Source organism: Liolophura sinensis, chromosome 8 (assembly GCF_032854445.1).
Source record: "Liolophura sinensis isolate JHLJ2023 chromosome 8, CUHK_Ljap_v2, whole genome shotgun sequence".
NCBI lineage: Eukaryota > Metazoa > Mollusca > Polyplacophora > Chitonida > Chitonidae > Liolophura > Liolophura sinensis.
Genome location: NC_088302.1, coordinates 21773327 through 21800029, shown reverse-complemented (window position 1 = coordinate 21800029; position 26703 = coordinate 21773327). Strand labels below are relative to the sequence as shown.

Genomic DNA, 26703 nt, shown 5'->3' with positions numbered 1-26703 from the left:
GCGCCGAGGTGGGCAAGTCAAAACAGATTTGATTGGACCGCGGGATTGCTATCATCCAATCAAATTCTTGCTCACAGTGCTACCTAATCTATGTGTTCACATGATTAGAGGCCAACTCGCCATCTTGCAGGAGTGCTGTTACGTTGTCAGCCGGTGAAGATCCAATTTCGCTCTAATTTAACAGTTTTCCGTTTTCCAACGAATTACAGAAATGGCTGACCAAGAACAACCATTATACACGCCGTTTTTTGGCGTTATGGGCGCCACAGCTGCTATTGTGTTCAGCGGTGAGTATGAAGGGCGGGTCGGCGTGTTCCGAATGACATTTTCGTCAAATTTTGTTTGTCATCTTATTCTTCAGGTTATATGAATGTTCGTAGTTGGCTGTCAAATGTTGGCTCTATTTTAGATGTAGAATAGATTTCTATATGCAAAACCCTGTAAACTGACCTGTTTTAGGTCGTTTCCCTTGAAAGGAATTAAAGAAATCCACCGGTATTCAGCTGATGGAATCAATGGCGACGCGACGTACTGAGCTTGCGCCGTTCTACATCCCTTATTTTCATCGATTTATTTTCTTGGCTACTTCTCTCTACGAACAGCCATAAGTGGACTGGAATTTGATTTGACAGTTTTTGTGCAAAATGTTTAATTACCTGTGGTGCAAAGTGACGAGTTTGATGTAATAAAGGTAAATTTGTGTGGGTCATTCGGGATTGTCAAATTTTGAGAATTCCAAATTTGACAGGTTGGCACCGCCTCCACGCCACCTGTCACCGGGCATATGGCAGTTCTGTTGTGTAAAATGTCAGTTGAGAGGAAAAAGTAGAAGATTTGCAGAGATTTATTTTTTGTCAATGAGTAAGAGACACACTAGGCTGCTAGTAATCAGTGAAGATTACCACTAAATTATTGATCAGAAATTACTCTTCCTCTGACCACAGAATAGCTTTCAGGATATCCTATATCAGAACTCTATTTCTTGCTTACAGTCATTACTAGTCATTTTTTCTTCTGAACTATGTAGAATGTACAAATCTTGGCTGCCCTGATGTTTCCATCAGTGACACTCCTCTCAACTTTGGAATGACTGCACTACAAAAAGATTATGTTAAGTCTCACTTTTTTTTTTTTTTTTTTTTTTTTTTTTTTTAGTGAGCAAGGCATTATTAAAGGTATAGGCATTAGCACTTTTTTAACCATATTTCTTGATCAGGTTTGTTAGTGTGAGCGCCTCTTGAAAATCAGGTTATAGATGTAATGCAGTTATGAAACCATTTAGCAGCTCAGATAAAATCACTTTACTGTACGCTCTGTGCTTGCTATCTGTACAGATAAGTTAAGCTGTACTTAACTACTGGTGATATAAATTTATCAGTTTATGAACCGCGGCAGCCCGTCCCAGTCGCTGTCCCGCCAAACTAACACTACTGTGGAATTCAGGCTGTTAAGAGGTTGAGTTTCACGTCTCTTCTAATGTCTTGCACCCTACCTGGGATTCAAAGGAATGGAAGGATCATGCCGAAGTCACTTGGTGTACATGTACCCTACATGTACGTCCTCTCACTGTCATTGTACAACTGATTTACATTTCTTCATGTCTTCATTCAATATTTTACCTGTTTAAACTGGCATTATCCATCACTAGTACTAGCATAATACATGTAGATGTAGATATGAAGGCCCAGATGATGCAAAATTGTCTCTATTAATGTAATGTTGATTACAGCACTGGTACTCTTATGTTATGAAGTTAGAACAATTCCCTGAAGAAGACTTCTAATATTGAGTCCATAAACTTAATGTAATACGACCAGCTGCTAATGTATATATGCTGGTGTTCAGGAAACATAATTAAAGATATCTTTCTCATGCAGTGAAATCATTCAGCAATCTCATTGATGTTGTGATGCCGTTCCGCTTTTCAGCCTGTGAAGATATTTGTTGCGGAACAGTGGACATAGCATATAGCATATAGACACGACAGAGAAGCACACACTGAGCCCTGTACACTGGATGCCTTTTGTTCCTAAAAAAGACACATGTGCATGTGACTTTTATAATAGTACACGTATTTGTCTTTAAACATTTTGCATACATATAATGAACATATAATGAAGAAGTTGTAAATATAAATTAAATAAATAGCAGGATTAACTAAAATTTGTGTGACACCAAATATGAGAAGGAAAAAAAATAGCATTAGATGTGAACAAAAACTTTGTGCCTGGGGGAGTACATGTGTACAGGTCAGACAAAATGATGTGACAGTTATAAAATTATGTTATAAAATTATGTGGGAGAATCACAAGCACACACTGCCTAGGATGTAAAGCTCTGAACTCTTGTACTTGCTGGATATAAGTGTGGCCCACTTTCACAAAACTTTTGTTCAATTTAAGAGTACATCTCCTACCTGTGTCATGTTGAATTGAATAATGTTAGGTAATGATTTCAGAAAATTACGTGTGCAAAACACTGTAGCCCTCCTGGCTGGCAAACACTTTGATTATGACCCGCGATAGTCATTTTCCAAAGATGGATTTCCTCTCCAGAATGTATTTGTTTCTTTTGACCAATTTAACTTGTGCGTATTACTAAGTATTGTTAAACTAACTAAACCTGTTCTGTATGTATATTTTATTATTACATTACATGTTTTTTAATTGTTTCCTTGTTGTTTCAGCCCTGGGTGCTGCCTATGGCACAGCGAAATCTGGTACAGGCATTGCTGCCATGTCGGTGATGAGACCAGAATTGATCATGAAATCTGTTATTCCTGTAGTTATGGCTGGTATTATCGCTATCTACGGATTGGTTGTAGCTGTACTAATTGGAAACGGTATATCAAAAGAGTATCAACTGGCAAAGTAAGTGTACAAGAGAAAGCATTACTTCCTATCTTTTATGATAAATTTTCACAAGCAATATTCTACATTGGTGGGAATTAATTTTAAAGGCAGACACGCTCTGAAGTAAAAAGTTATTAACCAAGATTTCCTATTAAAGATAATGTCAAAATCCAGCACATGTAGTCTTATATAAGTACGTAGACATATCACTTTTGAAGCCATGTTCTGACTTAGTACCCACAATTTTCCACCATCATGTCAAAATATATAAGTGTAAATGTTTTTCAAACGATGTAAATGTACATCGCCAAAATCCATTGCAGTTCTAAAAGTGGATGAAATCGTGTTTTGTCAAGCTGTGCTACATGTATGGCTCTCTGTATCCATGTTATTTATGGTAATTCTCTTGTTGACTTAGAAGCCTCTCACCAATGTGGTCGCTGTGAGTTCAAGACCAGCTCATGCTGGCTTCCTCTCCGACCGTACGTAGGAAGGTCTGCCAGCAACCTGCGGATGGTCGTGGGTTTCCCTTGGGCACTGCCCGGTTTCCACCCACCATAATGCTGGTCTCCGTCGTATAAGTGAAATATTCTTGAGTGTGACGTAAAACACCAATCAAATAAATAAATAAATTCTCTTGTTTCAGGAGTTTCTACGATCTGGGCGCTGGTCTAAGCGTGGGTCTCAGTGGGCTGGCAGCCGGGTTTGCCATCGGCATTGTGGGCGATGCTGGAGTCCGCGGAACTGCTCAACAACCCAGACTCTTTGTTGGCATGATTTTGATTCTTATCTTTGCTGAAGTATTGGGTCTTTACGGACTGATTGTTGCTCTGATCTTATTCACAAAACAAGCATAATGGCTGTCAGGTCGCCTCCATTCATGTCTAGAACCATATGTTAATATTTCTGTTGAAGAGAAGGGATATGTATGGCAACGGGTTGTCCACGCATGGCCTGCAGTATAGCGTTGACTGAGACCCTGGGGGTCGATGGTGGCAGACCTTGAATATTTAGGAGGCTAAAGATGATCACAAGTCGCCACTGGCTGACCTTCAAAGGGAAGTCACTCTGTCTGGACAATTAAGGATATCACTTGACAGTGTATATGTTTATTTATAAAAAAAAATACGAATTGAATGAGGGGTTAAAAATCTTTAGGAGTAAGTAAGTAATGTTCTTTTTGCATGACATATGTACATCCATTAGAACAAAAACTTACCAATGGTGTAAATATCATAGCCTATGTACATATAGCTTGTGAGAAGAATATTCGATTTATTTCTGAAGAAACTGAATATTTGTTCGCTTCATACTTTCATTTGTTTTTGTTTGTTTTTTTTTTTTTGTTTTTTTTTAATAGTGTGCATGGAAATATTCTATATATACATTATAATGATCATAATCATTATATCAAGTCAAATGATACCATTAAGCAATCTAGAAAAAAAAAAGAAAATAGAATAAAGTATTTAAAAAATTTAAGGGTACAGTTCTTTGCTGGATGAAGTTTGAGACACATATGTTAATCAAGTTATGATACTACAAATAACACTGACCTTTTTAGCAGGCCTAATTATGTATGTATATTGGTGCAGTTGGGCCTTCTTGTAGTGCAATGAGCTCTTCCGTAATAGAAAGAATAGTATTCGTTGAATTGTATTTTTGGTTCCATGAAGTCTTGTCAACATCTGGAGACATAAGCCTGTGCTTAAACCAATGCTGTTTTTTTTTCTTTTTTTGCCTTTCAATATACGGGACTGATATGCCATTTATGATATTATCACTGATGCGATGAAAGATGTTTGAGTGTTGCCCTGCACAAGGTCACTGCACACATTAATGTCCAATCGGTTATCTTCCTGAGTTACGTAAGCAGATACCTATGGGAATTAGTAATTTGCTGTACAGCATATGACATCTGTAAAGATTTCTGTAAATAGTGAAGAATTCCCGTCATCCAGTGTCCCAATAAAATGTGACCTGATGTTTGCTTATCATGTACAGTTACTAATTTTTATTTTAGATTGTTTATTATTGAATATTTTTATTTTTGTCACATTAGGCTTCTACTGTGCTGTAAAAGTGAAGCCTACAACTTACTGTCAATAATACCAAACTTTTCAGGTTGAAATTAGGTTGTTTTTGAACTCTCATATAAACATGTAACCCACCTAAAATCTGTCCAGTTACTACTACGCAACATTTCGCTTACAAAACAAAAGATGTATTAAATGTTAACCTGTAGTCTTTTGAACAGACCTCTAGAGACTTTGCTGAAATTGGCATGTTGTGGTGCATTGTCCTTGTCAAATGACATTCCACGTTTTGTTTTTTCTTTATCATCAAATTCTTACTTTAGACTGTAAAGATCTGTTGATTCTCTTTGTCCTGTATTCCTTGGGACATCATTTAAGAATAGAGACTGGTGGCCACTGGCTTCTCTTTACAGGTTATCATTATCTATCTATAAATATGTAAGGATTATTATGGGAGTCTACTGCTGCAAGCCAGGCCTGCAGTGGTCTGTAGGGCAAAGCTCATTTGCCCTGGGTATCACCTGCATCTTTGTTGTGTTCCCATAGTCTAGCATAATCACGTGTATGGGCTCGATGGAGCGCCTCCAGGTTTCTAGAGTCACGACCAGACCACCAGCCTCAGATTTTTCCACATACTCGGAAACGGTGTGATGATCTATATTGTAGTCAGTGACAATGTTCATGTGTGTGCGTCAGTATTTAAACGTTTGTATGTAGAGTCGCGTTCCTGTGTATACGCAGGCTGTCCTGCGCTCAAATGTAGTCCACCAGACGTTTGTATGTTCAGTTCAGGTAGATAAAGCAATTGTACAGATTAGACCTACTACAGATACAGGAATAATAAAAGGTACATATTATTCCATGATGTTTGATTTATTTATTGACTTCAGTACATGTATAATACTTTTCTGATAAATTTCATGAGTGGAACTTTCTGCAATCATTCATTTACAGACCAGTGTTGTTTGAGTTGAGTGGGAACGTTGCCTGCTGCAGTAAAGAACAGGCTAAAGGTTCTCCGTGGCAAGCTACTAGCACACCTTTAGCAAGCCACAGACATTCCACTAGGCTTTATCCAGGGGGAGAAGTCATTGCTTCAGTTGCTGGATATAAGCCAGATAGTGCCTTTGAGTGTGCATCCGTACACATGCACAGAACAGATCATGTGGGATAAACAGAAGCACCTGGTCATTATTGCCTGCATTATATTGCAGTCTTCAGGGACCATCTCATATTCAGCTCAGTTCTAGTTTTATATGTTATTACCAGGGGTACGGCGGCATAAAAGTTTTTTCGACTTGAAACTATGCCCCAGGTTAATTTCAAGGTGGTGCAAAGACAAACCACCGGCAGACCAGTGGCAAGCTACTGAGACGCCCCTAGAGAACATCAAGGGTAACTTGTATGGAGTCTGGTTATGTGGCTCAAGACTTAGCATTCAAGTCCATCTCATGCTGGCCTCCTCGCCAGTCGTACATGGGAAGGTTTGTAGCAACTTGCGGATGGTTGTGGATTTACCCCAGGCTCTGCCTAGTTCCATCCCATCGTAATGCTGGCTGCCGTTGTATGAGTGAAATACTCTTGAGTAAGGTGTAAAACAACAATGAAATAAATAAGTCAGCTTTTGATTGATTGATTGATGATATTGCCTTGAGACCTCACCTACTCAGTTATAGTTGTATTTTTTTTTTGAAAAAAAAAACAGCCTATGGGCAGGAAATCATTCCAGGGATATGGGCACTTGCTGGTTGAGACATTTTCCTCACTCAAGCCAATGGATACTCAAACTTAAAATTCACGTTTGGCCGATTATGTTTGATTTTATTTTATTTCTTTTACTTTTGTTTTTTTTTTTGAGTATTTCCTCAAAATTTTCCCATGGCATGGACATGGTTGAACAAGAAGATCACTCGCCTTGCCTTTTATAGTTGACCTATTTGATGTACACATGAAGTTCTCTCTGCGGATCAAAATATGTGCCTCGCGTGTGAAAATTCCTCGGTTGCATGTACGTGCCAATCAGCCAATGACTGGATTGTTCATCTTGGACACTCTGGTTCCCTTCAGGCAATATGAAATGTGAAATACTAGTATCCTTGAGTACATCATTTAAAAAAAAAAAAAAAAAAAAGCCATCAAACACATGAATATAACGTCCAACCAGCTTGAGGTTGTTGAGAGGCAGTACCATATTTAAATGAAGCTATTGGCACAGCTGGAAGTAAAAACAATTAAAAAAGGTCTTTCGGAATGAATCGCCATATACACGAACTAAGTGCATTATCACACGAAATTTGCAATACTGAAGCATGTTTGTTAACGGGAATTTGCGAGTCACATGGTCTGTCTGGCCGAGAGAAGCCAGTAGTGTACCTTAATTACACACATGCTATCATGGTGCACCAGCATAGAATGTACTGGCAAACACGCCCCACACACCTGTGTAAAGCAAAAAGTTTGTATGTTCTGTACAACTGTTTCACCTGGTTGCCATCAATCTCTAAACAGCTGTTGCAGGTGCAAAATGTGCACATAGTGGTACTGCGAATATTTCAAGCAAAATAGGTGTTCACAACTGAATCCTCAAGCCGAACAGGTTATGCCATTCTGGGTCACATCATATACTGTAGTATGCCATATACTGTTCACGTTTTCTACACTTCAGTGGAGCTTATAGAAGGGATTTTTTTCCGCCCTATGAACTCATTTAGGGTCAGTTTGTTTATTTGGTATTATTTATTTAGTTATTTATTTGATTAGCGTTTTATGCCATACTCAGAATATTGCACTTATATGATGGCGGCCAGCATTATGGTGTGAGAAAACCGGGCAGGGCCCAGGGGGAGACCCACGACCATCCACAAGGTTATTTGGTATGATGCAAAGTACTCAAGGATATTTCACTTTATGAAGGTGGGTGGAAAGATGACCCTTGTGGCTAACTCCAGGCACCCCACTTTCCTTGTCCTAAAAACCCTACTGCTGCCAGGGGTGTTAACCACAAGTGAAATAAATTCATAAATTTATGAAGGTGGTCTACATTACCAGAGTTGAGGAAACCACTGCACCTTGCCAGGTACTCTACAAACCTACTGGTTTCAAGCCTCCACTAATCCATCATGAGTGGGATTTGAACACTCAATGACATTGGTCAAAGGCTACCCCAGCCTCTTCCAAGGGCCACCCATTAGATGGGTGGGTTAGCATGGATTATCTTCTACAAAAAAGGCAAGAAAGTTGGTACTTTCTTTGAAGAGTTAACAATGTTTGAAATAGGCTAGCTGTTTTCTTCATCCGGAACGGTAAGCAATCAAGGTCTGTCAGTTACCTCTTGAAGGGCAGTGGTTTTTCTCTAGATTGGGATTAGTCCACACATAAACCAAACTCCTGTCAGAGAAGTGAAATATTTCTTTGTACATAATCAAATAAAACATCAAGATGGAAGCTGTGTTACAATAACTAAGTTGGGGCCTCCATGGCCTGGTGGTTAGCATGCTAGTGCAGAACAATAACTTAGCTCTCACCACTGAGATTGCTGTGAGCTCATTCTCACTTCCTCTCTGGTCACAGGTAGGAAGGTTTGCCAACAACCTGTCAATGGTAGTGGGTTTCCCACGCGTTCTGTCCGGTTTCCTCCCACCACACTTTTGCCATTGTAAAAGAGAAATATTCTTGAGTACAGCAAAAAACACCAATTAAACAATTAAATAAACATAATCCCTACTACCGCCATGATTGTTGGGTATATATGTAATAAGAACACTTCACTCTTATTTCACTCTTATTACATATATACCCAACAATCAAATAAAACACCAAGATGGAAGCTCTATTACAATAACTAAGCATTTGTTACATACATGACCTAAGGTTAGAAACCAGAAAGCCATACTTCTACACCCCCGTACCCCCAGTAATAATTTATTTATTTATTTATTTGATTGGTGTTTTACGCCGTACACAAGAATATTTCACTTATACGACGGCGACCAGCATTATGGTGGGTGGAAACCCGGCAGAGCCCATTGGAAACCCACGACCATCCGCAGGTTGATGGCACACCTTCACACTGGACTTGAACTCACAGCGACCGCATTGGTGAGAGACTACTGGGTCATCACGCTGTGCTAGCGCGCTAACCAACTGAGCCATGGAGGCCCCCCCGTAATAATTATATCACTGCCAAACTCAATACTGATCAACACGCTTAAGCACATGTATTTATTAAACGTGAAATCCTCATACATGTAATACATTTTTGCACTTTCTATATCTGTATAAATGATGAATAGCTCACAAACATTTATGGCACAGTATTGTACATGTATTAAAAATGTCCCAAGACCACAGTTTAATCCCTGTTACGGACAATGTCTCGGATTCGTACTACGTGTAAAATTCACACAGCATATCACTCAACATTGTATGTTATAAATTCTCCATAATGACATTTCTGATGTACACAGACATTTTATGTATAATAATTAAAAAAAAAACAGAAAAAAAACAAGCCCGATTTCCTTCTCTTTCACATTTTCTGAAAATGACGGATTTTTAAGCAGATAGGTCTTTACATGAGATTTTATCATCTGTGAAACAGTGGCCACATAAACCTTTCAACAAACTCCTCAAAAACACAACCAATACCAGCTGACATGGCATGACATTATGTACAACATGATCATGGTTCTCAACAAGGTTATCATATCAAACTGATAAATGTTGATTACCGATTACACTCACAATCACCCGTATGCACTGTGGGCGTCGCTACTACATGAACTCCATGTTGCCCACCAGAAGTCAGATACCGGCATAATACAGCGTGTAGATGCAGTATATTGCCCTGCAGGCTGTTTGCCTATAATATTTCATAAATCAAATGTATTCTCCAACAGACCAATATGTTGTATTGCAGTATGTAGCAATGCATGCTGTTTGCCTGTATTATGTAATGTACTCTCCAACAGTCCAATATCTGGACAACAGAATGCAAAGCTGTATATTGCCCTGCATGCTGTTTGCCCATAATATGTTATGTACTCTCCAACAGTCCAGTATCTGGAAAACAGAATGCAAAACTGTATGTTGCCCTGCATGCTATTTGCCTATAATATGTTATGTACTCTCCAACAGTCCAGTATCTGGACAACAGAATGCAAAGCTGTATGTTGCCCTGCATGCTATTTGCCCATAATATGTTATGTACTCTCCAACAGTCCAATGCTGTTTGGCTATAGTATTAGAGGACATATTCTCCAACAGTCCAATGTCTGGGAAACCTAATATAATGTAGTGCCTTGCCCTGCACGCTGTTTGCCTGTATTATGCAGAATGCCTAATACAGCAAGTTGGCTAACACAGTTCAGATGTGTGCCTGTGGTATGCAGTCTATTATCCAAAAGTTTAATGTTTGTTAACACTGTGAACTATAGTTTGATGTTTGCCTATAGTATGTTGAGTACCACAAACAGCGAGATGTTGCTAAACCCACAGTATAAAGCATACTGTCAAATCCAAGTCTGATGTTTGCCAACAACAAGCAATGTATCGCCATCAGACTGGTGTTTGGCAAAAGCACGATGCATGATGTACTACAGAAATGTAACGTTGCTTGATGAAGCATATGTTATGTTGCATGAAACTTGTTTGCCTATAACAGGTAATGTATCCTTTAACAGCTTAATTAATATAGGCACAGTAAGTAACATGATGTCCAACAGAAGCGATATGCTATCCTATATTACAGGTATGCTGCAAATCTTCCAAATAGTCCAACTTTGACCAAAATATAAATACATGGTACATTTGCTAAGAGAAGTCTCATGTACTAGTACATCCCATATTTTCCTATACAGTATACAGTACATCCCATGTTAGCCTATACAGTATACAGTACATCCCATGTTAGCCTATACAGTATACAGTACATCCCATGTTAGCCTATACAGTATCCAGTACATCCCACGTTTGGCTATACAGTATCCAGTACACCTCATGTTTGCTTATACAGTATACAGTACAACCTTCAACAGAAAACATGCTTATCTTCCAGTACTAAGGCCACACCAGTTTATATGTTTGTTTCACAGTCAGAATGCACAAGATGTTACCTGAAGGTATAACAAGGCATTCCAAGAATAACGGTAGCTCGCCTGATTGAATGGTTTGTAAAAACTGCATAAATGTTAAAGTCATGTGATACATTCAATGATTGACCTCTAAACCCCCCAAAAAGTAGAATGATTGACACTGTCATACACAGGTATTATCCTCTAATTATATAGTGCTAAGATCTTGCAATTAAATCAACAAGACAGACCAAAATCATTATACTGCCACAAACTATGACTAATTATCATAGGCATAAGGATTGCAGAGCAGTGACTTCATATGTTACAGAGTTGTAAATTATCGTGGTGCTAAAAGACTCCGTGGAGGGGATGACACTGCATTTGGCAATCCATGTCCTATGGGAGGCAACTGTAACCACGTGAATAGCTGAGCAATATACTGAGCTATGAGGTAAGAGCCTTCCTTCGTCTTTGAATCGCTACCGATGATTGGCAATCTGTGTACTATGGGTGGCCATTGCAACTTTATGACTGGTCAAAAACCGAACTGGACACTGTCACCGCCACCACTACCAACACCGACAGCGCCCGATTCCCCTCTCACAATATCTCTCCTTTGTCCATTTGTGTATTGTAACAGTACACATCTTCATCTAGAGATGGTTAGTGTTTGTCCAGTACCCGCACCAACAAGTCATTTAGTCGGTTCACCACAGAGCGCGGGTCATCCACCAAGCCAGCGTTCACCATAGCATTGTCATAGATCTGAAACAAACAAGATACAGGCAACTATGAAAATCAGTACACATCAATGTTATAATGAGTATTGGATATATAAAAACGGATATGTTATAATGAGTATTGGATATATAAAAAAGGATATTGTAAACCAAAGGTCGAATACCATCAATTTTTTAAAGTGACAGGAGAAAATGCCTTTGCGCCTCTTATTTCCACCTTTCACAAGAAAAACATTTATAATACTCAACCTTCCCTCTGCAATATTCTATTCATTATTTATATTTTGACGATATCATGATTGTGTGTATTTGAAAGAGTTTAATCAAATGGTTTCAGCCATAGATGTTCAGACTTTTGTACATAACAGAACGTTATGTATGACGTCTTGTGTCTTGTTGCGTCAAGGAGGAATATTAAAGTTGACTAAACTCGTGCTATGGCATCATCTCGCAGAGCCCAGATTGTGACATCACGAATCAGACTGTTTAGTCTTTTTTAACGTCATGGCATATGGGTGTAAAGTATGAAAATGTAATAACAAAAGTGATATCTAACAGTGAAATATTTAACTTTTATCTATGATGGAAAACTCGACATTTCACCTTTATAAAAGTCATAAATACAAGTAATTCACCTTTGGTTTACAATGTTCAGGAAAACAGCCTATTCATGGATGCTACAAGCCAAAACACAACCATACCTGACACTTGTTTACCCTATGTATTTTGACCCAGACCTTCCCACGTATGTATGTAGTTTGATTGAGTCAGTGAGTGCTTGAGGTTTAACGTCGTACTCAACAGTTTTTCAGTCATATGACAACGAAGGAATCCTTAGAGTGCATGTACGTGTAATGTGCCTCCTTGTTGCAGGACGGATTTCCACCGCTCTTTTATTTAGTGCTGCTTCACTGAGACAACTTACCGAAGGCAAGTAAGCCGGCCCGCCCGAGCCATTATACTGATACGGGTCAACCAGTCGTTGCACTATTCCCTTCATGCTGAACGCCAAGCGAGGAAGTTACAACTTCCTCTTTTAAAGTCTCAGGTGTGACTCGATCAAGGATTGATCCTGGATCTACCGGTCCCGAAGCGGACGCTCTACCAACTGTGCTATCCGGGCCAGTATATGTATTTTGAAGTAGGCAACAGGTACATGTATGCCCTGCTGGTACACCATGTCAAAGTCACCAAATGTGACACTTCATCCAGTTCTCTTCACCCATAAACCTGTTTGTTTTGACATACCGTAATTCTTCCACCTTTCTCCAGATGAAAGAACAACTTTCAGTGCAATTTATGCGCATTTTAATTTGATTTTGGAGACAAAACTGCACTGGTTGGATTAGCCAGTTTCAGGACTTCACAGAGACTATAATTTTATCAGTCAACACAGAAATAATGCCTTCAGAATATATTGGAATAAATACCTTGCAAACATTTGAAAACTCACAAGTATGCCATTAAAAATTAAGCAAATAGATGATAAAATACATTCTGGAGTCTTCAATAACACCTGTTTACGAAGTTTGATACGACATCTCTCAATAAAAGCTGGATTCAATGTCAGGGATACAGTACTGAATATCAACATCAATATTTGATTCGTGTTTTAGTAGTGCCCTACACTAATATTTGAAGTGTTCATTTCTTCACCTAAAACTCATACTCAAACTCAAAACTTTTTTTTTTTTTAATGTATGAATTATTTGACTTGGCCATACAAATCATACATTTGAATGGGACCAAAGTTTGATCTTGCTTATGTTTGGTGTGAATAAATGAAATTTAAACACTGAACACTTAAAAACCTTAAAATGACATTTTTGATGCCAAAACTTTATATTTTCCAATAAGAAGTCAATAATCAGGTAGATGAATAAGGATAAAGCTGTATGTGCCACCTGAAAAATGTTTATCTTCAGGTGAAATACAGCATCTTTGACATACATCTCATTCTGAACTGGACCAATGCATGAAATATTTTGACTTTCAAATCCTCTTTTTTCATACAGAATTAGCCAGACTTGCTAACTTCTTCAAAAACTTCTGTTACTTCCCTAAACTAGAGAGATAAAAGCTCATGCAAAAATGTACAAAAGTTTATAGAGAACCACTGCACAGGGAGTGCCTGAACAATTTATAAAGTTTCTCCCAGTCAGGAGCTGAGGGCTCCCAGTAAAGCTATTAAATTACCTACTGGTATACACTTGAGACCAGCCAACTGTTTAACCAGTGCCTGGAAACCAAGTCATGGACCTATCTAGGGGCTCAGAGTTCAACATGCCACTGGAACAATTAAACTCAACATGGCCACAAAGTAATAGTCCTAGGCGATAAGCGTTAGAATTGCACGCCCATTTTGTAAATGAATAGAGCAGTCCTGTTCAATATATATATATATATATATATATATACACATACATACATAATCATCTTTGGTTAATGATATGTAAAATCTTCTTGTGTGAACAAGGTTTCGACTGGAAAAAGTACACTGTATATAACATATCCACTAATTTCTCATTATATTCAACTCTCAAACCATTTTTTCAAACGCAATTTCATCCAAAAAATTTCTTTAAATATGGACTTGGCCCCAAGAACATAGTCTAACCTTTGCATATTACCCAAACAAGTTGGTTTGAACAACAGGAGAGAAGAGGCGAGTTATTATCTAATGTTCCTGACCGACGTTTTTTAACAGTGTACTCAAGAATTTTCCACTTACACAACAGCAGTTAGGTTCAAGTTTGTGGATGGTGGAAGCTAGAATAAACCACTGCCCTTTGGCAGGTACATTAGAAACCTCCAAACTTTAACATGCAGCCTGTGACCTTCTTACTGTAGTTAGGTGGTGAAAACAACATTGCATTTGTCAGAGAGGTTGGGTTTTAGGTGCTCAATATGCTGTGATGATGCGAACTGCTCACACCTTTATCTTTATTCATAATACAATTCATCCCTGAAGATAAGAATAACAAAGGACAATATTAACATGAAGGGAATTTGTTACTATACGCCCTCCCCTCACCCCACCTTCCTCCCATAGTGCATAAAGGTGGCAGGGACTTTAAGGAAGGAATACATACATATATACAGGGTGGAGCAAAAGTCTGGACCCATAGGCAATTTACTATATGACAATTTACAGTTTACAAGTACTCGAACTGACTTCCACCTTCCTCCAAACACTTTCTTACTCGGGAGACACATGATCTTTGCACATTTCAAAGCATAGAGTTATTCCTTCTTATGGTTTCAATTTCTTGTGTGACGTTATCTCTTAGTGCTTGTAATGTTCCTGGTTTTTTAGCATAAACCACAATCGCCTATGGGTCCAGACTATATATATATATATATATATATATATATATATATATATATATATATATATATATGACTACAAACATAATCTTTAACCAAAAGTTACTGATTCACGTTTGAAGCAAATACATATATGCCTAACAGAACTGATGAAACAATGAGAGCAAAACAAGAAACATGGCTCAGTAAAATTGGAAACCTTTCTCAAAAAGCAGAATCCATATATAGGTTAAAAAAAAAAAAGGGAGGGTTGCATGACCCATGAGCTATGTTCCATACCATTAGTGAGCAGTATTGGTGTTCTACATGTTTACCATTAACACACTAATGTGCTCTATCACCTGGTACAGGAGATATGTTAACACTCTAGTCAGCTTACACAAGCCTGGAATGCATATGTGGGCGCATCACTCAATAGTATATATGTGTTCTCCAAGAAAGGACTCAGTACATGGCATTGTAATGTACTTCTCCAATGCATATGTTTGTGTGTAGCTGCACTGTCGTCCACTTTGTATCAACTATTTTTGTCTTTTTTGTGTTTTGGAGAAAAAAATTCTGAATTTCAACAACTGCAATTTTTGACTGCTGTATATGTCTTGCTGTCTCCAAGGCCTGAAGGACATGAGCAAGAATGGTGGAGAAAAAAAAATAATGTACTGTCACTTCAGACAGGTCACAGCCAGTATTCAAGTGTACATTATATGCACATACCTACACCCAGTCTTCTGAACACAACCTCTCCAACTGTTCTCAAATGAATCAAGATATCGCAATGAAAGGGTTAAAGGAACTGATTTAAACAAAATTTGAAAGCAGATATTTAGGATTTCAGTATCAGATACTAATTACATACCAGGGCAAGACCGTAAACTTTTAGTTCTGGAACTGTACTAAAACAAGTAATTTAAATGAAAACAGAATGGCTTACAAATATTTTTTTCTTTTATTCAGAGACTTGAAAACTCTTAGGGAGCATCACTTTGATGTGCATTTGATAAAATAAAATTCTTAACGTACATGGGGAGGCAGGGTGACCTTTAAAGTTTTCAATCAGAATTTCAGTTTTTGGCACCATATACATAAACAATCATATACCTTAATTTCTCAAATATTCCACATATAAAAGAGCAAGTTTCAGTGCAATTTATGCACATTTTTAATTTGATTTTAGAGGCAAATTGGATTGGCCAATTTCAAGGCTTCACAAAAAATTTAATTTTATGACACAGAATAATGCGTTCAGAATATACTTAATTAAAAACCCTGCTAACATGCCAAAAGGTTGAAGACTTACAATACATGTATAAATGTGTTGATTAACAAAACAACCTGTACATGCTACATTTGCGATAATAGCAGGAAACACTTCAATGCTCTATGTCTAAATGTAGCTTAGGCTGCCCTATACACTACATATATCCACTTCACTAACCCAGGAAATGAGCCCACATGTGTCCCCAGTCTGTGCTGACCTAAGGACTCCACGATCACCATATTCGCATACATGAACAAGACTCTGGGGCCAGTCGTTCTTCAGTGCATTAAGATCAAGCATGAGAACTACATATGCTATTCTCATACATGTCATATGGAATACAATTGGGAGGCAGAATATTTTTCAATAAGGTGACATGCCTGAGAAGTATATGACATCAAGACATTGTTAAGTCCGAAATTCCCTGTTTTCAAGGTCACTGTGCATCAGTTTCTACTACAAGGTCATAATGTCTTTATGAGATGTCAGTATGATGAAATGAGAAAGGAACATTTGACACCAATAAAATGGTGTCTAGTCTGGCTGATGGGTATTTGCCATGCCTCAACTGCATACAAAAATCTGAAATAAACTTGAATACATGTTTGACAATAAAAAAAAAAGCTCAAGGATTTTTAGATATTTCTATCACAACTCCCTAAACATAGATGTATGTAACATAAGAAAGTTGATGGTTTTACTGAAATTCTCTACAAACTTTAGAGTCATGGACAGTGTTTGAAAGCGGAGTAAGTCCACAAATTTTAGTTTAAGAAAAAGCCAAATTCCAAAACGCTACCATTCCAGTGTATCTGACAAACTTTCTGACTTAAATTTAGCCACAGCCAGACAAGCGAGAACTGGATTTGAGCCTTCAACCTCACTGGTCAGAGGTCGATCAGCTCTGGTAGCATTCACAATTAAGGCTAATAAGCAAGCTACAGAAGGCCTCACAATCTTCCCTACAAACAATGCATAGACAAAGTTTCAGCTGATCCATTAATGCATAGTGCATACAGTGGTCACATTATGAAATTGGTTTATTGACAGAACAATCAATGAGCTTCTCATCACGAACAATCAGTAAACTGATGGAACAGCCAGTAAATTGATGGAACAATCAATCAAATAGTGCAATAATCGGTCAATTGATGGAACAATCAGTCAATTCATGGAATAACCAGTTAATTGATAGAACAAATAGTTAGTTGATGGGACAAGCCGTCAACAGATGGAACAATTAATCAACAGATGGAACAATTAATCAACAGATGGAACAATTAATTAACAGATGGAACAATTAATCAACAGATGGAACAATTACTCAACAGATGGAACAATTAATCAACAGAAGGTTTAATCAGAAACTGATGGAACAATCAGTCCATTGAGAGAACAGAACAACTGTATGCTATGTATACCGGCCTTAACAAGCCATTCTTACCTGTTCTGCCAGCATCTTGGCCAGGTCTGGGTCCTCTGTTCTCAACATATTCAGTTTCTTTACCAAAACATGGCTGTAACATGACAGGGATAACACGTAAGATTTTACCAATATCCAGAGCCACAATATTAAAAGAAAAGACAACACTAGACCAACTGTATATATGGACTGACCAAACATCAAACGATTTGTGTTTAATCTTACTATAAGTAAGTTTTTATCTTACTTACTATTTATTCATAATAAGCTACCCCTGTATATGTGGTTAAATTGAGTATACCAATTATTAAAAATGAGTACATTAATCTTTGGAGTAAAATGGCCCTTAAAATCACTAGATACTGAGACCGATTTTATGCATTTTTTCCGCAACACCCGGTAGTCACTGCTGAATGACGTCATTCACAAGTCCAACCTTCACAAGCCGCCGGAGCTTTGCCATTTACCTCGAAGTTTAAAAAAAGCTTATAGAGTGACACCAAGTATATCAAATTTCTCCATCAAATGGTTTGCAGTTCTGTATACGGTTGTATGAACCCTGGAGTTAGTTTTTTCACGTTTCCAGATGGTTTGGCCCTCTGGAAAGCATGGACTTACAGCACAAGACGGAAGGATCTTGTACCCATGTCGAAAATACAATGCAAATGACCCCCCAAAAACAGCCGTGTCTGCATGTTCTTGTCTGTTAACAGCTGAAAGCTACGAGAGGAATACAACTGAATTTCCACGACGGCACCTGTACACGGTGGCCATAAAATGCTCTTAACTGAACTTCAACGCTTGTTGTGACGTCACTCTATTCAGAAAAACCGTGCTTTCTCCGTCAGGAAAGTACAGCAGCCGTACTTTCCATAATTCGTCTGGAAGGTCTGAATTGTCTACGCAAGATATTTTGGACATGTCGCCATACATAAAGTATCTATGGTACTTGCTATCTGTGCTATCTGCACATTTCTTATCCCCACTCCTTCGCACAGCTAAATACAGAAATGTTTTATTATGTAACACTAATGCAAACGTTCAAGTGAGAGAAAGGCCTCGTAACTGTACATTCCTGGAAAACAAGGTCCCAGGCGCTATGCCACTTGAACTTCCTTATCGAGGAATGTACAGTTATTTGACATAGGCATGGGCTATCCAGAATGCTGTCAATAAGATGTAGGGTAGTTGTCATTGCATACAGGTATGAATTTAGAATCCTTTGGGGCATAAAATGATAATTATTGTGAAGCAGACAGAGAGAAGTAGGGAATGAAAAAAAGTAGTTGTCATCACATATAGGTATGAATTTAGAATCCTTTGGGGAATAGAATGATAGTTATTGTGAAACAGACACAGAGAATGGATAGTAAACAAAAAAGGTAGTTGTCATCACATATATGTATGAATTTAGAATCCTTTGGGGAACAGAATGATAGTTATTGTGAAGCAGACAGAGAAAGGATAGTAAACAAAGTAGTTGTCATCACATATACGTATGAATTTAGAATCCTTTGGGGAACAGAATGATAGTTATTGTGAAGCAAACAGAGAGAAAGAATAGTAAACGAAAAAAGTAGTTGTCATCACATATGCGTATGAATTTAGAATCCTTTGGGGAATAGAATGATAGTTATTGTGAAGCAGACAGAGAAAGGATAGTAAACGAAAAAAGTAGTTGTCATCACATATACGTATGAATTTAGAATCCTTTGGGGAACAGGATGATAGTTATTGTGAAGCAAACAGAGAGAAAGAATAGTAAACGAAAAAAGTAGTTGTCATCACATATACGTATGAATTTAGAATCCTTTGGGGAACAGGATGATAGTTATTGTGAAGCAAACAGAGAGAAAGAATAGTAAACGAAAAAAGTAGTTGTCATCACATATACGTATGAATTTAGAATCCTTTGGGGAACAGGATGATAGTTATTGTGAAGCAAACAGAGAGAAAGAATAGTAAACGAAAAAAGTAGTTGTCATCACATATACGTATGAATTTAGAATCCTTTGGGGAACAGGATGATAGTTATTGTGAAGCAGACAGAGAGAAAGAATAGTAAACGAAGAAAGTAGTTGTCATCACATATACGTATGAATTTAGAATCCTTTGGGGAACAGAATGATAGTTATTGTGAAGCAAACAGAGAAAGGATAGTAAACGAAAAAAGTAGTTGTCATCACATATACGTATGAATTTAGAATCCTTTGGGGAACAGGATGATAGTTATTGTGAAGCAAACAGAGAGAAAGAATAGTAAGTATAAAAAGTAGCTGTCATCACATATACGTATGAATTTAGAATCTTTTGGGGAATAGGATGATAGTTATTGTGAAGCAGACAGAGAAAAAGGATAGTAAACGAAAAAAAGTAGTTGTCATCACATGTACGTATGAATTTAGAATCCTTTGGGGAATAGGATGATAGTTATTGTGAAGCAGACAGAGAAAGGATAGTAAACAAAAAAAGGTAGTTGTCATCCCATACAGGTATGAATTTAGAATCCTTTAGGGAATAGAATGATAGCTATTGTGAAGCAGACAGAGAAAGGATAGTAAATAAAAAAGGTAGTTGTCATCCCATACAGGTATGAATTTAGAATCCTTTAAGGAATAGAATGATAGTTATTGTGAAGCAGACAGAGAAAGGATAGTAAACGAAAAAAGGTAGTTGTCATCCCATACAGGTATGAATTTAGAATCCTTTAGGGAATAGAATGATAGTTATTGTGAAGCAGACAGAGAAAGGATAGTAAACAAAGTAGTTGTCATCACATATACGTATGAATTTATGAATAGGTATAGGTAGCCAGAATCTGTCTCGAAAATGACATCGTTTCGGCATGAAACGCCAGGTTATTTAGCCCACCTAGACTCTGTTGGCCATCTATGGTGGTCTCCCGCTGAGCCATATCTAACAGCCGACGGCAGGTTGGCTTGGGCAGTAAATCTATAGTTTTTCCTGGATTTAAAAAAGTTATTACTATGTTTTTCAGAAGCCCTAGCAGTAACACACTGGAAAACGATTATCTCTCCAAACAGCAACCCTTCAATGCTAAACAAACCTAAACATTCCTAGAGGCTGTCAACCATGCACGTCTCCCTAAACAGCCACCTTGTGGCTGAGGGTCAGCATTACAAGCATCATCACACATGTACATACCTGGGGTTGATTTCCAGGGTGGGTTGTAGCAGTCTGTAACGCTCCTCCTGTGACTTGTCAGCCATTGTCGTCTTGAGGAAATGACGTGCTGACCCCATTTCCACAACGGTAACCACACATGGATGGGTGTCCAGTCTACGAGTTACCTGTGTAAATAACAGAAACACAATTTATCAATAGCTGATAAAAAGTCCTTCATGCAAGCGGAAGAACAAAATCCAGGAGCAAAATTATCATAAGCCGGAAAGGTATCCTTCATGTAAGATGGACACGAAAAAGTGTATCACTAATTAGGATACATTACTCATGTGAACACTAAGGACAATAATTTATTCTTTTAGTAGACTGATGCTTCAGAAAGTGTTACCTAACAATTTCTATTTATAACTGGAGAAAACAAAGGGTCGATGGCTTGGAGATGCTTGAGTTTCAAAGGTCGTACTGAACAATGTTTCTGTCATATGACAACAGGGAGTCATTAGGTGTGTGTACATATACTGTGTTTTCTTACAGCACGGAGAGTTCATGCTGCCAAAGTGCTGCCTCCTCTGAGGTGTCATGACAAAGACATCCAAGGGAGTCACATTATACAGACACCATGCCTCTAAGTGCTGAGCACCAGATGAAGCACTTACATGGACCATCTTTGAAGTCTTTGGTGTGACCCAACTCGGTTTTGATCCCAGGTCTTCCGAATTGGAGCAGACACTATTAACCATTAGGTCACCTAAGGCGTTGATTGACTGATTGATGTTTACTAATGTCTTACTTAAGAATTTTTCACTCATGAAATGGTGGTTAGGTTAAGGAGTGAAGGAAAGAGTGTTTGGAGTAAACAACCAACAGTTAACGAGTACCTAACAAACATCACGACTGACAGCCTCAGCCAAAATACCACAAGATGAATTCAAACGTGCAGTCTCACTGGTGAAGGGTCTAATAGTCACAGAGAGTCAATCAAGAGAAGCCCCCGATCACGTTTTAAATAAGTTTTAGATAAACACCGATCACAGCAGGTATGCAGATTACTGACCTTGACCTTGTTGACCTTATTGGTGAGGACAACCTGAAGCCAGCTCATCAGTGAATCCAGCTGATCCTTCTCCAGGGATGAGGAGTCTGAAATTGAGGCACGAAAACGTTACAGAAATAATTCTGTGCTTTTGATACAGTCACCGAACATGTTATTTCTTAACAAGCCCAAAGCTCAAGCCAATGTATACCTGTATATATAACAGGCTAATTCAGCAAATGTAATTCCACATTAAATACGTAAAACGGATCAAGCTGGTTTTTAAACTGGATCTGATGAGTCAAAAACTAAATCTACACACAAAATTTGATCAAATTCAGACAATATTTAGAGCAGTTATTGCACAGAAACCAGGGAAAGGGTTAAATATACTGGATCTGACTGGTTTCAGGACTAGATCCTAGGAATCTGCACACAGAATTTGATCAAATTCAGACAATATTTAGAGCAGTTATTGCACAGAAAGCAACAACCAATGGAAACCAGTTAAATATACTGGATCAGGACTAGATCCTAGGAATCTGTACACAGAATTTGATCAAATTCAGACAAGATTTAGAGCAGTTATTGCACAGAAATCAACAACCAATGGAAACCAGGGAAAGGGTTAAATATACTGGATCTGACTGGTTTCAGGACTAGATCCTAGGAATCTGCACACAGAATTTGATCAAATTCAGACAATATTTAGAGCAGTTATTGCACAGAAACCAACAACCAATGGAAACCAGAGAAAGGGTTAAATATACTGGATCTGACTGGTTTCAGGACTAGATCCTAGGAATCTGTACACAGAATTTGATCAAATTCAGACAATATTTAGAGCAGTTATTGCACAGAAACCAACAACCAATGGAAACCAGGGAAAGGGTTAAATATACTGGATCTGACTGGTTTCAGGACTAGATCCTAGGAATCTGCAAACAGAATTTGATCAAATTCAGACAATATTTAGAGCAGTTATTGCACAGAAACCAACAACCAATGGAAACCAGGGAAAGGGTTAAATATACTGGATCTGACTGGTTTCAGGACTAGATCGGAGGAATCTACACACAGAATTTGATCAAATTCAGACAAGATTTAGAGCAGTTATTGCATAGAAACCCACAACCAATGGAAACTAAGGAAATGGGTAAATATACTGGATCTGACTGGTTTCAGAACTAGATCTGAGGTTCCCACAGCATGAACCTGTACACAAAATTTTATCAACATCAGATAATTATTGCATAGAGAAGCATGACTGATTGACTCTACCTTTTTATTATGCTTACGCAGACAAAAAAGCCCGCATTTATTCATTTTTGAGACATGTCCCCATACCATCAGATACATAAGTCATTTATCATATAGAATATTTATTTTTATTTATTTGATTGGTGATTTATGATTGGTTATTGGCGATGACAGTCAGCGTTATGATGGGAGGAAATCGGGCAGAGCTCGGGGGAAACTCACGACTATGTGCAGAGAGGGAGCCAGCATGAGCTGGACTCAGATTAACCACATTGGTGGGAGGCTCCTGGGTCATTGTAACACGCTGGCGGGCTACCCCCATAGGTCACAGAGGGCCCAGACAGCATACATTAGATGTCTTGTAAGGAAATGTACTTCAAAAAAGCACCTCATCTTAGTATTCTGCATATAAAGCCTCAGGTCGCCAAAATTTTGACTTTCTTCACTGCAGATGACTGTAAATTATGTCATACCCATCAGCAAAACTTCAATGCACAAGTATTTACTAGAAGCTGTGAGTCAACCAGTCATGTCCACCCACCATCTTGTTACAATGCCGTGGTAACAAGTTACATGTTCTCTAGAGGCATCCCAGAGGTGTGCCTCCCGCCTGCCACTAGTCTGCTTGTAATGTGCCTGTGGCATGGTAGAGGAGTAGATGTCGAAGGTTATTTGTGGCTAGTCATTATATTTGAATGCAAATCTACACTCAGCAGATCTATGCTAGTGAAAATCTAATGGAATGCTAAAAGTCTGCTTTAGGTTAGCTAGGAGTGAGCTGGTAGTGCACCACAAACAATGATAACCATTAGCCTTCAGGGTGGTGTACATGTAGACATACCTTTATCATCTGTTTTGTCGCTGTCATCTGTATCCTCCTGGATTTCGTTCTCCACAGATTTTAGCGTTTTCCTGTCAAACTGTGCCAAGTTCATCAGCACAAGTTCATCATAAGGCTCATACAAAAACAGCACTTCTATGTCCCGTTTGCGGAAGGCTTCAAAATATGGAGAGTTCTCTGCCAACTGTCGACTGAAAACAGGTGGAGATTAAAACCACTTGTGCTATGATTAAGACATCAGATATGTTTATAAATACATGTAGTTTATCTCGGCTTACCCACCAGATCATACAAGCTATGATTTGTTTAAGGGTTTAATACCACTGTAGCAGTGTTTGTACAAAACAAGGTTCAGTGATATTGGTTTATACAACAAACACCAAGACAAAGGTGTGGCAAAAAAAAAAAAAACATATTTCATGCTGCCAGTCTGTTTTATTCTCTCCGCAGAGGTCGTGCATTTTGGACCAATCAACGCCAAGCTTAGGCCACAGCAGTTGACCCGGATACGTCAAAGCTGCATATGTATGATGTCATGTCTTATCGTTGTGTGATGTAGAAGTGTAAAAGATTGTGACGTCATAATCCTGAGCTCAGATTGAATTGTCTTCAAACAAATGTTTCTTTTTCAACGTCCTCACATCTGGGAGTCAAATTTAAAAAATGTAAAAACAAAGGAGTTATCTAAAACTGTGCCGAAGAACACTACTATCACTGAAGAAAATTTCGATCATTAATTTTTATATAAATCACAGAGAATGTATTATCTTGTTCTCTAAGATCAAATATTAGCCCCAGGCTACTTTTTCTGAATGTTTTATTAATAATACAGACACTTCAAAACCATATATATATACATACTAGCACAAAGACAATCTGCACAACATAGTTGCAACTGTAGACAGACTATAGCCATAATCAATCGATATCTAACTTCATATCTCATAATCCATAGCACACACAGAGAAGGACTAGATTGCCTTACGCAATCTGTCTATTGCAAGACTCAATCAAAGCTTTTTCATCAGAAAGCCAAATGCCTATATAGAGACAATAACCGGGCATTGATTACCCTCGTCCCCATGCATGTGTAATCCTGTGCTGACATTACGCTTAGTCAGATGGTTCACCCGCATGCTGTAACATTGAATCAGTAATGGATGACCATTCCTCATATGGGCGCACACAGCCGTCTCACAGTCCCCATAAAGCTGCGTGCACACAGAGCCAATACAGCCGTTCTCAGAATTTGTTACCACGCCATAATCCGGCCAAGAAAATCAATGCACTCTCTCGATAATATTGACTGCTAACGAGTTAATTAGTCCAGAGACATAAGGTGTCCCTACCTTGGGAATATGCACATTACAAACGACTATTATAACGGCTATTATCAAGACCATTGTTGCAGACGCCCAAACCCTGTTCCAAAGGTTCAAAATTGCCTGAATAATCACACAATCAGGCCCTGATAATCATACCCTACAGTTTGTATGAGGACTCAATGAAAGTGTTGTAGTCATTAAATTCAATGGGTAATATCTGCAGATAAATTAAGTAAACGGAGAAAAGGAATACATATTTATAAAGCGCCATGATGGCTATAAAGGTAAATTGTTTTAAGGCGATATGATCTCCTTACCAAAAAGAAAACTGAGAGTAAACACCAGGAGCAAAATATCTCCCCTGAAACAGCCATTTTCAAACTCAAGAAATAGCTACATTAATATATAAAGCTGTTAGCCAATGGGATCTCCTTGGCTCTTGTTATAAGCCTAGCAGTTATCATATCCCGTTTGATTTAATATATCTCTGTCAAACAATATTAGGTGAGTTCTCAAGGATTGGAGAAGTTACCAACATGAGCAGAAAGCTTCAAATGGTTGTAATACAAACATAATATAGTTTACCTCTAGACTTGGTATGATCAACACCTATGACCATTTGCAAGGAAGACACATAGAGATCACCTTTGGTTCTAAAAATATTACCTCTGGTTGGCTAAAACAGGTCAACTGGTTCAGACCTACTGAATGATGTAGCTCCCAAATTACTAAGAAGATGCAGAAATAATTTATAATCACATCAGCAACATCTATATCTTTATTTGGTAGTTGTTTAACAAGTAAATTTTTTACTTACACACACGGTAATATATATTTAAATAAATTTAGTTTGGAGAAGTCTCTCAAAATTTATATCCAAAAACAGACACAACTTGCTATTAGGACTTCACAAGTTTTGTTTTGCAGCTTTCAAATTTTAAAAAGACAAAAAACTATTGAAAAATCATCAGAATAATTATCTAAAAAATGAACACATACTCAGATTTGTTTTCATTTATTACTTTAAAATGCCTGTTTGCAACATTACATATGTATGTAAGATTTCCAAATGCATAACTTAAGAGGATTAGCTAGTGCTTCTGAGATAAATTGATTAGCTAGTGCTTCTGAGATAAATTAGGATTAGCTTGGGCTTCTGAGATAAATTGTGATTAGCTAGTGCTTTTGAGATAAATTGTGATTAGCTAGTGCTTCTAAGATAAATTAGGATTAGCTTGGGCTTCTGAGATAAATTGTGATTAGCTAGTGCTTGTAAGATAAATTAGGATTAGCTTGGGCTTCTGAGATAAATTGTGATTAGCTAGTGCTTTTGAGATAAATTGTGATTAACTTTACTTATTTACTTATATTTCACTTTTGCGACAACATT

The 26703-nt window shown here is 38.0% G+C and overlaps 2 protein-coding genes across 2 annotated transcripts in view; one reads left to right on the top strand and one right to left on the bottom strand.

Moving 5' to 3' along the window:
* Positions 1 to 115: 115 nt before the first annotated feature.
* LOC135472207 (V-type proton ATPase 16 kDa proteolipid subunit c-like) lies at positions 116 to 5745 on the top strand. Its single transcript, XM_064751595.1, has 3 exons — positions 116 to 287; positions 2687 to 2870; positions 3499 to 5745. Exons 1-3 carry the CDS (start codon positions 212 to 214, stop codon positions 3707 to 3709), a joined length of 471 nt encoding a protein of 156 aa, XP_064607665.1. The 5' UTR covers positions 116 to 211; the 3' UTR covers positions 3710 to 5745.
* A 3348-nt stretch (positions 5746 to 9093) lies between these two features.
* Positions 9094 to 26703, bottom strand: part of LOC135473308 (heat shock protein 75 kDa, mitochondrial-like) — a 57089-nt gene continuing 39479 nt past the window's right edge. The window contains 5 exon segments of the mRNA XM_064753155.1: positions 9094 to 11727; positions 17732 to 17804; positions 20876 to 21021; positions 21909 to 21994; positions 23989 to 24179. Of these exon segments, the coding sequence (XP_064609225.1) occupies positions 11626 to 11727; positions 17732 to 17804; positions 20876 to 21021; positions 21909 to 21994; positions 23989 to 24179 (598 nt within the window). The 3' untranslated portion in view covers positions 9094 to 11625.